This window comes from Triturus cristatus, chromosome 8 (assembly GCF_964204655.1).
Source record: "Triturus cristatus chromosome 8, aTriCri1.1, whole genome shotgun sequence".
NCBI lineage: Eukaryota > Metazoa > Chordata > Amphibia > Caudata > Salamandridae > Triturus > Triturus cristatus.
Window position 1 is genome coordinate 921114963 of NC_140591.1, and position 12557 is coordinate 921127519.

Here is a 12557-nt window from a genome sequence, read left to right on the forward strand (position 1 = left end):
CACACTGGGCAAGGTCAGCAGGCTAGCAGGATCACTCAGCTATCTTGGGGACAGCCGGGCCTAAGCTCAGTCGGCCTCAGCAGTGTAGCTTCCCCCTGGCTCAGCAGCCTATACTCCAGTGGAGGGTCCCCAGGCCCAGTAGTGCACCAACTGACTGTCAGGTTTTCCCTCCCTTACTCCTACTCCTACTCCAGGTGACCCTACAAAAAGGCGGCAAGTTCTGGCGCCAGCCTGGGGGGTGGGAAAATTCTAGAAGGCTCTGGGGACTCAGTGGTGGCTTCTCTGGTGACAAGAGGCGGGACGCTCAGGGTTACAGTAGCATTATGTCCCAGCCTGATCCCAACTACTAGCGTGCAGATAGGACAGTGGCCACTCCGCAGTAGCAGGGGCCTATGGCAACCATATTGTTAGGAGAGAGAACCTGCACCTCAGCACTGTTCAGCAGCGGTAAGGTGCCCAGAGTCCTATGTCCAACAAAAAAAATGGCGGTAAAAACTGAGGCAGAAAGGGAGAACATGCGGGGTAAGACCACCTTATGGCTGACAGGTCAAACAACTGGCAATACCTAGTCTTTGCGGTGTTTGATCTAGATCTTAAAAGAATGTGTTGTGTAACAATGTTGTGCCTACATGTGCTTGAGAAGTTGACTGCAAAACTATTAAAAAGTGTTATTTAAAAAAAAAAAACGATTTGGTCATTTGTAAACACAATTGGCTTGTTTAGTGCAAATGGTAGAGACTTAAGATTGCAACGTCTCACCTAACATCTCTATTGAAGGGTTTGTGCACATTCAAAAACATTGAGGAGGGGGAGGAGCTTAGCGCGCGATCAAGATGGCCGCGTGAGCCTAGAGCTCCCGAGACCCTCGCTCCCTCCGGCAGCTATCCTGTCTATTATCCTGCTTTTGATGCCCGGAATATTGGAGGGGAGCTGTTGCTGAGGCGAGAGCCGCTGTCCGGATCGAAATCGTCCACCGGAGACCGAAGTTGTACTGCCTGGAAGTTTGTGGCCTACTCCCCGCACGGTGCCCGGGCCTTGCGTTGGCACAGTGCCCGTGCACTAATTGAACAACAGCGGCCGGGCTGGGGACGAGTCGGCGGAGGGACGGTGTTTCTACTTTCACTTTCACTTTCGCCTTCCAGTCTCCACAGCGCCCGGGACGGGGAGTGCGTAGTGCCAGCCACTGGTCGCATGGTTGACTACTCTGTATGGGCAAGGAGAGTGTCTACACGGCAGATTGCGATGTCGACCAAATCGGACGCCGACAAACAGAAGCCCAAGAGTACCAGGCGGGGCAGCTACACCCAGACTAACAACATGGACCGTTATGCCCACCAGAAGGGGTCTCCGGGCGGATCAGGCCCGATACTGGAAGCCTCGAAGGACGCGACACCTCCCCCCACAGAACTGACCCTGCAAGATATTATGGGGGCCATCGAAGGGATGAAGTCCTCGATTGGGCAACAATTTGAGACCCTGGCACATAAAGTGGACGCCATATCGATTGACGTCAATCTGGTTCGGGCTGACCTGGGGAAAACTAATGAGCGGGTTCAGTCCTTGGACCTCAAGACTGCCGGCCTCCTGGGCGACGTCTCCGGCCTTCAGCAGGAAGTCCGTACCCTGCGGATGGCAAATGATCACTTCGCCCGACGGTTGGAAGAGTTCGAAGGCCGTGCAAGGCGCAATAACGTGCGCATCATTGGGGTCCCGGAAAATTCGGAGGAGCAGTCGGTTGACCTGTTCGTGGAGGACCTGGTGGTGAACCATCTGGCGCCCAAAGGCCTCAGTAAGTTCTTTGCTGTCGAACGAGCCCACAGAGTCCCTGGCGGGAGGCCCAAGGTGGGGGCCCCTCCGAGGCCGATTGTCGCCAGGATTTTTAACTTCAGGGACCGAGATGCTATTCTGCAAGCATCGCGGGTGGCCGGCCCGCTGCCATTCCAGAACACTACTGTAAGTTTCTATCCGGACTTTACCCAGATGGTGCAGAAGCAACGGCAAGGCTTCCTGGCGGTCAAGAGAAGACTACGTGAGATGGGACTAAAATACTCCATGCTCTTCCCGGCCAGGTTGCGGGTGGTGTTCGAAGAGCGGACTTTCTTTTTTGAGTCTCCTGACATGGTCGGAGACTGGCTGGACACATTGCCCCAAGACGGACTGGCGTTGAACGCTCCGGTGGCGCAGACGGTGGTGGGGATGAACACTGAGCCAGGACTTAAGTACTAGGACTCCGGTTCCTCCGGGAGGTTGATAATCCGGGGGGCAGCGGGGGCAGTAGGGGAGCCTTTTCCTCCTCTGGGGTTCTTTTCGTAGATTAGTAGTATTAAGGGGCGACAGGCACACTGCAAGTTGGGGGGCACTTTAGAGCTTACGCAGGGGTGCAGGGTGGGGGGTGGATGTGGGTTGTTGTTGGGGTTGTTGTTGTTTTTTGTTATGCAAGGCGTAAAGATGCAAGCTTCCGTGATTCGGGTCTGGTTCCACGCGGGGGGTGGTGGTCTCCTTACATGTTGGGATGGGGGGTAGGGGCCTAAAGATACTCAGTTGGAATGTAAACGGCTTGGGGGATCGTATTAAGCGTGGGATTGTTCTGCAATTTCTGAAGCGCTGTACCCCTGATATTGTCTTATTGCAAGAGACGCACTTGATTGGTAACACGTGCTATGCACTTAATCGTAAAGGCTATAAATTTGTTGCACATTCCGGGTTTTCCTCGGGTTCTAGAGGGGCGGGAATACTAGTCAGGTCCTCTCTGTCATTCGAGGTTGACTCCACTACCGTTGACGATAGGGGACGCTTTGCGGCAGTAGCGGGGCGGTGGGAGGGCAGGACCCTGGTCCTGGTGTCGGTTTATGTCCCCCCTGCATTGCAGCCCTCTACACTAGCGGACTTAGAGAGGACATTGTTGGATCTCCCAGAGGGACTGTTGGTGGTGGGTGGCGACTTCAATGCGGTTGGCTCTGGCCTGCTCGACGGACACCCGCAGAGGAGTTCGGGGGGGGCTCAGAAGTGGCTTCCTGATTTTATAGATACCCTTGGGCTGGTTGATTGTTGGAGACTGTTGCATCCCACACAACGACAATATACTTTCCACTCAGGGGCGCATGGCAGTCTCTCCAGAATTGATTATGTCCTTACCCTAGCTGCGCACGCCTCCTTCGTCTCTGAGGCCAGGCACATGGCACGAGGTATTTCCGACCATTCCCCGGTGTGGATCTGTATGGATGTTGGCAGAGGAGTGGGAGGTGGGGTGGCCCCAATTAACCCGTGGTATTTCAGGGACCCTGCGACTCGTAGTGCGGTACTGAAGGCGGTCGACCGTTATTTTCAAGAAAACCTTGGTTCGGTCACGTCGGCGGTGTCCTTGTGGGAAGCGTTCAAAACAGTGATTAGGGGTGAGGCCCTCTCCTTGATAACAGCGGCCAAGCGTCGGAGAGACGCGGAGGTCGCCCAGCTAGAGGCGGAGATCGCGGATCTAGAGTTGGCTCTTGAAGGGGAGGTCACGGCGGAGGCGCTGCACAAGTTGAGCCTTAAACAATCGGAGTACAGGGCCCTCGTGACGGATGCGGCCAAAGCCCTGAGTAGGGAACAGCGGGGCCGTCTGTACGACGTCGGGGACAAGGCCGGGAAACTGATCGCGTGGCTAGATAAAAAGGAGCGGGCCAATCGTGTTGTGCCGGATCTTGTGACGGAGGATGGCGTCATGGTCACGGAGCCGGACGGCATAGTCCAGTGCTTTGCGGATTATTTCCACACGGTCTATACCTCCGTGTCTGACAGGCCAGTGGAGGATTCATGTGAGCTCCTGCGCGATCTCGCCCTGCCTTGCCTCTCCGACATAGACAGAGACGATCTTGATGGCGACATCACAGTCGACGAGATTGCGGGGGCTATCCGCTCTTTGCGTCCGGGCAAGGCCTCGGGTCCGAATGGCCTGCCAATTGAGCTTTACAAACTCCGACCGGACAAGATCGCTCCGCATTTGCGTGCTATGTTTGTGGAGGCGCGGGAGATGGGTTGCCTCCCACTTGACCAGCGCCTGGCAACGATCGTGGTCATCCATAAAGATGGCAAGCCCAGGAACCGGTGCAGCTCATACAGGCCGATCTCGCTCCTTAATGCTGAGCCGAAGATCCTTGCCAAAATCCTCGCAAGCCGGCTGGTCAGGGTGGTCGGGGATCTGATCCACCCTTACCAATCTGGCTTCACCCCGCATCGCAATACCGCGTTGAATCTTAGGCGCATCCACGGAGTGATCGCAAGGGTGGGGACGATGCGGGAGCCGGCCATGGTGGCTGCGCTCGACGCAACGATGGCATTTGACACGGTGGAGTGGGCATATCTGTGGGCTGCGCTTGCGAAATTTGGCTTCGGGCCCGGATTTGTGGGCTGGGTAAGGCTATTATACGAAGGACCTCTCGCCAAAGTCGCAGTTAACGGTAGGGCGTCCCGTCCCTTCGACCTGGGGAGGGGTACCAGGCAGGGTTGTCCTCTATCGCCGCTGTTGTTCGCTCTCGCCCTTGAGCCGCTGGCGGCCTGGATACGATGGCACCCAGATGTGAGGGGGATTCGATGGTCCCCTGATCACAAAGACCGCATTTCCCTCTATGCCGACGATATTCTGCTCTATCTTACTTCACCCCGGAAGTCCCTTATAGTTGTCTGCGACATATTGACTTCCTTCGGGAGGAACTCGGGGCTAACCATTAATTGGGGTAAGTCATATCTGTATGCCCTGTGTGGGGACGTCCCGGTTCCCCCGCGGAATTGCCCGATCCAGATTGCCCGGGAGGGTTTCCTGTATCTTGGGATTTATATCTCTGCCGACCCAACGGTACGGTATGAGAGGAACCTGCTCCCTCCGTTGGCGCGCCTGCGGCGGGACGTGGCGGGCTGGCGGCGACTGCCGCTTTCCCTCCTTGGCCGTGCGGTACTATTCAAAATGATGTCTCTTCCCCGTTTTCTCTATGCCCTGCAGAACACCCAGGAGCTGGTTCCGGCCAGCTACTTTCGGGAGGTTGAGAGTCTGCAGCGTTCGCTGCTGTGGGACGGCCGCCCGCGTATAGCGATAGCAAAATTAACTCTCCCTTGGTACGACGGGGGTATCGCGCTTCCCGACATCCGAAGATACTATTGGGCCTCCCAACTGAGCGCGATCAATCATGGAGTCTACGGTCCGGCGCTTGGCCCTGGCTTTGCTATGGACCGGTGGTTGCTGCGGGGTGGTGGCTATTATAGAGCACTTTATTCAAAGCCACCGGCTGGGTCCCTCACAGGGCCGACCGGGGTGGCGGTGCACGTGTGGAAGACAGTCACGAGTTCCCTGGGATGGAAGGATAGGCTCACCCTCGCCACTCCGCTGTATGACTCGGACATGTTGGGGAACCTCTGGCACTCTAAGGGATTCGACAAATGGGATCTGATTGGCATCTACAGGGTGGGGGACATGCTGACCAAGGGGCGGATTAAGTCGTTCGATGAGCTGCGGTCGGAATATGCGCTTGAGGGCACGGAATACTTCCGGTATGCGCAGGTGCGCCACGCGCTGCAGTCGGTCCTCGTCGAGGGGGAAAAGGTGCCTGAGTCCTCTCCTTTGGAGGACCGGATCCTGGACGGCCATATGCCGGAGAGCACAATCTCCCTAATTTACAAAAAGCTTGTGAACGTTCGGACCGATCTCCTCCTGGGGGTGCGGGACCAGTGGACTAGAGATGGCCTTGAGCTGGATGATGAGGATTGGCAGTACGCGGTCTCCTCTCCTAAGGAGGTCGCAATCCCCGCCAGGTTGCGGCTTGTCCAGCTTAAGATACTCCACAGAGTCTGTCACTGGGCCCCGATTGGTCCATATGGGTTTTTCCGAGGATGGGCTGTGTAAGAGGGGCTGCGGGATGGTGGGCACCTTTCTGCACATTATATGGGAGTGTGGTGTGATTGCGGAACTATGGAAGCGGATTCACGTTGTGATGCAGGATGTCACGGGCATTGTATTGCACCCAGAGGCGCGGCGCTGTCTTTTGAATGTGTGGGGTCCTACAGACTACGATGCGGCGCAGACTCAATGGGTGACCCTAGGTAATATGGTGGCTAAGCGAGATATTGCAAGATTGTGGGGATCCCCTAGCCCTCCCACCCTGGCTGCTTGGAAGGACAACATGGACTGGTGCATGTTCCGGGAGAAAACGGTGTATGGTGCGCGGGGGAGGCCCAAGAAATGGCATAAGGTATGGGGAGGTTGGAACCAGTATAGGGGGTACATATGTTTGCCTCCTGCCACTGAACCACTAGAGGAGCAACTTTCCCCCTAGCCTCGCGTCCGACTTGGGTATTTCTGGTGCACCTCTGCTAGAATGTTAGCGCCTCTGCTTCTCCCTCCTCCTCTCAATCGGTGGCTTGATCTGATGTTGGAAATGGGGCTGCCCCCTCGCTGGGAACTGACGCGAACTTATGATGTATACTGCCTTGCTTGTTGTGTTCTTTTTTAAAAAATTGGAACCTTTGTTTTTATCCTGTATGAGAGCTCTAGATGACTACACGTGTTGATTGAGGAGCTGCCGAACCTCCGGGTTGTCGGCTGAATAGCTGTGTATCTGATTTATACGAATAAAGGTTTTTAAAAAAAAAAAAAAAAAAAACATTGAGGATAGTCACATTTTGAACTGATAGGTTTAGTGGAGGAAGTGCAATCACAAAGGCTATAGGGGTTAAAGAAAAGCAGGATCATATTACTGACACTTGGCCTTTCCTGGAGGCAGAGATGTCCTAGAGACATGTACTCCATCTGTACTGGAGTTTAATGCACTTGTGGCATCCTGTAAAACAGCATTTTTGTTCAAGAATTCAGCAGCTCCGCTTTGGCAGTTGTGCCATCTGTCTATTGATCAGCAAGTGAATTGGGTCACATCGGGCATATACTTGACCCCATTGACGTTATCAAGGTGGGAAACCACTGCGTAGTTTGCTTTCTGTTAAGATCAATAATCTGCAGCCTGGAGTTTCTGCAATAGATCCAGACCCTGATCTTGGCAGGGGATATGACAAAGTCTCTTAATGTTTTTGGTCATTCATCATTGTCTCTGATTTCTCTGTAATGTCTCCCGCACCTTTAATTTCTCTCACAGTAGTTCCTAGATCATTTTTAGATCGGGGCTATGTACTGGAAAAGTATCAAATATAGGCTCATTTAATTTGTTCCACTTCTGAACGCCAACATATTAAGATAACTAAATATCTTTGTTAAAAGCGCCGGCCTTCTGATGTTGATCCACCACAAAGATGCCCTCTTTTCATGACGAGGACAGCAGCAACAGAGTGATGTAAGGAATGCTTGAAGTAATGTCTGCTATTGATGATCACTCTGGCTGCATTGCAGTGGGTTTTGTGCTCACCGATCCCAGCCATATGCCACGGGCCTACAGCTATACCTCAAGCTACACCTCATTGACAAGTGCCAGAAATTGTTTTAAACCTTAGTCATATCTGGAGACTATTTGAAATGCACCCTTTGGAACTAATGCATCATGAGTCCACCTTAGCAAGGACATGAATAGTGTGATAAGGTGTGTGGCCACTTATAGGTAGCCTTTAAATTGGTTGCCTGCTTGTTCTAATCCTCTGATAATGTTTGATTTCTTTGTATCCTTCAGGTGGCAGTGATATTCAAGTTGCCAGAGGTTAACCTTTCACTATCCCTTTTCCAAGACGCATGCTGCATTGCTAGAGACCTAGGCTGCATTATAACGATATATTGATTCCAGGCTGAGTTTCAAAAAGAGATTCAGTACATCGGTTGCTGATTCTATCTAACTTGGCACAGGGTTTTCTCATGTAGCTCTTCCTGCTGACAACAGACGTAACGCAGTTCATCTCCGGCTTTTTGGGGCCAAAGAGTTTCAGCAGTCTTGCAACCTCTCTCATCTCAGAAGATAAGAACCGTTCTTAGATGAGAAGCTTTCTTCTCTCAAAGTGACAGGTGGTTGTTTGTAAATTTCAGATTTACTAGGTAGAGCATGAGACTATTGTCTAGATGGAGGTTTGTAAGGGTAGGTCTTGCCAGGCTTTGGAGCAGTTGACCTTCTCCTGAGCTCTGGTGCAGCCCTATTCCTTGGGGCCTGGAGTGTTGTGGTGATGTTGCAGGGGGCACCTTGAGCTGCAGATGTCCTCCCTGCTTTCTCCGATAGGTCTTTGTGGCAATTGCAGACCCCCCCCCCCCCCGACTGCTCATACTCTCAGACGTGCTTAGCTGCCAAAGACAGAACTCAAAATAGTGCCACTTGATAGACTTTAATGGGAACCAGGGACCCTGGTAGCTGGTGACAGTGCTGCCACGGCTCAACCGAAGACCTTTCCAGTGGGAAACAGTTGGCATGACACCCCCAAAAGGTGGCAGCCAGCCAGAGCTGCTCTCTGTACATACCCTGTGTTCCTGAGGCTGTGTGGCACATGAGAAGACGAGGAGTAGTTCTGAGGAGCATGTGGTGCATACAGTCCTGTGGGTTTGGATGACTTATACTGCACGTTTACTGCCTGGGCTGATACCTCACATGAGGATACCTGTGGTGTTCTTGAAAGAGTGCATGGCGAGTGGAGCCTCCATGACCTCGAGGTACATCAAAAGGAAAGCCAAGAAGGTGAAAGGGAATATGAGGGACCGGAGTCTGGAGATGAGGAAGGATGTTTGAGCCCTGGAGAGAGTAACTTCCTTATCTTGACCTGCCTGTGTGAACCTTGCAACATTATGAAAACCATTGATAAATAAAGAAATCCCATTCAATAGTGAAACAAATCTCATATCTGCTGAATTTCGTTGCTGAGCTGGAAATTATTAATAAGTATCAAAAAGAGTTTATGGCCTGTGTAATCCCTGCTGTGGTATGCATGAAATGCAATTAGAGTATTTAAAGGGCTGCTTGAGAGCTGCTAATATCTGCCTCCTAGCGGTTTCCATGACCGATTCTACTGGGCATGCCCTTAGGCAAATTACTGAGAGGTTCTTCAAGGCATAGGTTCTTTCTGATGGGCCCTTAACATGGTTAACTGCAGGTAAAGCTTAAAGGTTTCTCCAACTCCAAACACATGGTGTTAACAGAACTATCTAGCCCTACCAAAAGAGAGCTTAAGTGCTAAGCCAGCTATAGAAAGAATGTCACCCTGCATGGGAGAGTCGTCTTAGCGTCCCAGATATAGCTAAGCAGCAAAGAAAAAATCAGTTACACTACATTATTAAAGGGAAGGTTCTCCAGCTGAAATTCTTAGCATCTCTATGGCACACTGCAAAAATCAGGAAGGCAGACAACTTATTCAACTTCTCCTGCAGAGTCCTTCTTGAAGGCACTAATTTATAATGACTATTTAAATATTTATAATTATATTTATAATTTTTAATGACTAATTTATAATGACTATTTAAATATTTATAATTATATTTATAATTTCTAATGACTATTGTTTGTTTTCCTTTTCTATATTATTCATATGCTGGATGCACATTTAGTGGTAATGCCTACATTAGCCTTAGTAGTGCTTTCTGATGTGGATATAGAGGCTTGTTGATTGTGGTTTATGACCTGAGTTTTGGTTTAGGATTTGAGTTCGTGCTGATTTTCTACTGCCTTCCATCTCCTCCCCCCCCCCCCCCCCCCCCCGCCCCCCCCACCACCACTCTCTTCCCAGGGTATAGACGGGAGGGGTGGGGCGGGGAAGACAAGTGTAGGAGGGCCGAGTTAGCTAGTCCGTGTAATAGGAATGAGATGAATGCGTTGAATGCTTGGGGAAGATTGCTGTTTAACGGTACTGAGAGGTACAATGTACTGTTTTCGAAAGAGAATGTTTGAAACAAAGGTAGGGATTTAGGAGTTCACAGTGAAATCTCCATGGCCTGCAAGTTGTAACATAGGAAGCTTCCATGTGCTCAGTCCACGAATGGTTGACTACTTCCTAGGTAAAGGTTCCTCGTAGATCTTTACAAAAGGGCAGCCTGACCAGTTTTGTCTTTTAATATTCCTTGAAAATTGGTGAAGCAGGGTCCGAAAATGTGGTTCAATGTTTTTTTTTTCTCTTGCACTGCTCTTACGAACTAAGTGTTATTTAAATTATCAAAAGAGGTACGTGGATCTGCCTGTTTTATCCTGGATTGACAAGGCATAAACGTATAATGATAACAAAGACCCGTTTTCCTCTACTACTTCATACCACAATTTTAGCAAATCACCCAGGCTTGCTTGACTGTGAGCGATCGCCAGGTGCTGTCCGTTGCTGCTGGATGATTGTCTGGTTCCCCACCTCAAGTTGTACTAAAGCACTAATTGCTGCTCCCTCTTATATGCACAGGGACCCCAAAGCAATCTGAGGCCACCGCGTGGTGATTAGCAGTGCTTTACCAAATCTCCAGATAAAATACAAAAGTTCCCTTACTGACAAGGTAATTATTATCGTTAGTTAGGTTTGTTTTTACATGTAGTTATGTCAAGCCACCGCAGATATCAGTGGCAGTTGTTTCATTCAGTGATATAGATTGCCAGCTGTAGTGGTTATGTCTTGAGTATATCCTGATTGAATTTGTGAACTGTGTAAGTAATACAAATAGACTGCATTACTTACTTCACCAGTGTTTGGAGTGTTGGTAGATGCTCTGGGGGATCATAAGGAAAAGATGGTAGTCTGTGGTCCTCCCTGGGCAAAGTGTGGTTTAAACTGTTTTTAGTCTGAGCCCACCAGACACCACAAGCTGCCTGATTACAAAAGACCTGTTCTGGGATTACCAATAACGTACAGGTACCTATTGCTTACAATTGGTTGATTTTATTATCACTCGTTTGCTTGCTTGTTTGATGGCTTTCCTTGTCCCAGCTTGTCTAATTTGTGTTTGCCCCTCCCAAGGAGCATCGGTCCTTACAATCTCTCTGATTGGCTGCCTGCTGCCTTTCCACTCCTAACTTTTATGAAACGACTTTTTTTCTTTGAGCATTCCTTAAGAGTGCATGTGTTTTCCAGCTCCCTCCCTCATGCGCCTCTGCCCTACCCACCTCTGCTCTGCCTTACCCTCATGCTCTGTATTGCCTTCTTACTCTTGTGCTTGTCCACCCACCTCCTTTGTTGTTCTCACTTGAATGCTGCTTTTCACAGCCCACTCCTGTTGCGTCACCATTTGCAGCTTTTTTTTTGGGGGGGGGGGGGGGGGGGGGGGGGGAGGGGGAGAGCATCAGGCATTAAATTGCGGCCAGCCACTCTTCCTTAAAAACACTTTTGTGCTATTTTATATCTTTGTCTAATGTACCTATCCAGCTGAAATCGGTAAATATACAAATAAGGGTGCCATCATGCATGCCCATAACATCATGCATGCATGCACACGCAGACAAAATAATGCAGGCGTTTCATCATACCGTATTTTTTATGCTTTTTTCTCTTATGTTGCACAGCATTTTGCTGCTGCTAAACTGCATTGCCAAAGGGCATTGACAAACCTTGTTTAAAGGGGCAAGCAGAGGAGTGCCAATCCAATTAATTGTTTGGAAAGGGACACTGACAGAATATGAGAGTAACAAAATCACACCTAAAAATGATGGCGTCAAAAAGTTCACTCCTTCCTACCCAGATATTTGCCCCAGATTGCTACCAGCGACTGCCTCAATTTCTCAATCGGATATAATTTCAAAAGCTACTTTTCTGCTGAATTGTGGGAATTTTAATTATGTATGTTGTCTGAGAAATAAAGCTGACTAATAGCATCCAATGGTAAAAACTATGGTTTGTGAACTTGCAGAAAAATATGAATAATGAAACTCTTACACTGCAGTCGAATTGTTGAATGCATGCTATGTCCCACACATCTTCTCTAATGGCAAACTTTGTAAACAATTCTGAATTAATTTTAACATCTACTTTTATGTTGCATGTATTCTATAAAATACATTGGAATTCATATTTTTCGTCCTAGAAGTATGCATGTGTTTGGCGAGTATTCAAGATCAATATGCGCTCTTCGTGTACCGCCACCATTCGAGAGCTTGTGGACTATTGAAAATGTTATCGTTTGTTTAGGTTTATAGAGTAGTTGTATTATTGCATGTTTTTAATCTTAAAGGTTTTACTGAATACAAGGAAAATATAAAAAGTATACTACATTCCTTTTTATGTCTGAAACCCCTGGCCAGAAATTAATTTGGTTTAGAAGGTGTGGAAATGGAAACATGAGGTATTGGGCAGAATTAAAGAAACCATGATAATATTTTCAGACTGTTTTGAATGGGCACTGACCGTACCTCCTTGACTTGAGTAAAATATGATAGCAGGAATTTTTTGTTTTAAGGATTGTTTTTTGTTTTGTTTTTAAACTTTAGTTGGGTTTTGCATGAGAAACCCTCCTTCCAAGGTCGAACCCACGTGCTAGAAGAAGGAGAAACGATATTGAACAATCCTTGGGACCTGAAAAATGTTGAACTCCGTTCCAAAATTGTCACCATTGGCTCTATCCAGCGACTGGTGAAGGTACGTCTAAGCCTTCTTCAGAGACATCTTATTCATTGTGTCATTCTGAATGAAAATGTCCTGCTTTATGTACT

The 12557-nt window shown here is 49.4% G+C and overlaps 1 protein-coding gene across 4 annotated transcripts in view; it reads left to right on the forward strand.

The window, feature by feature from the left end:
- CRYBG3 (crystallin beta-gamma domain containing 3) overlaps positions 1 to 12557 on the forward strand; it is a 1479538-nt gene that overhangs the window by 515325 nt on the left and 951656 nt on the right. For 3 of the 4 annotated variants that reach the window (XM_085622435.1, XM_085622436.1, XM_085622438.1), the window contains exon 7: positions 12336 to 12483. The exons of the other annotated variant lie outside the window; for it this stretch is intronic. In XM_085622435.1, coding sequence (XP_085478561.1) covers positions 12336 to 12483 — 148 coding nt within the window. The remainder of the gene's footprint in view (positions 1 to 12335; positions 12484 to 12557) is intronic. 4 annotated transcript variants of the gene reach the window in all.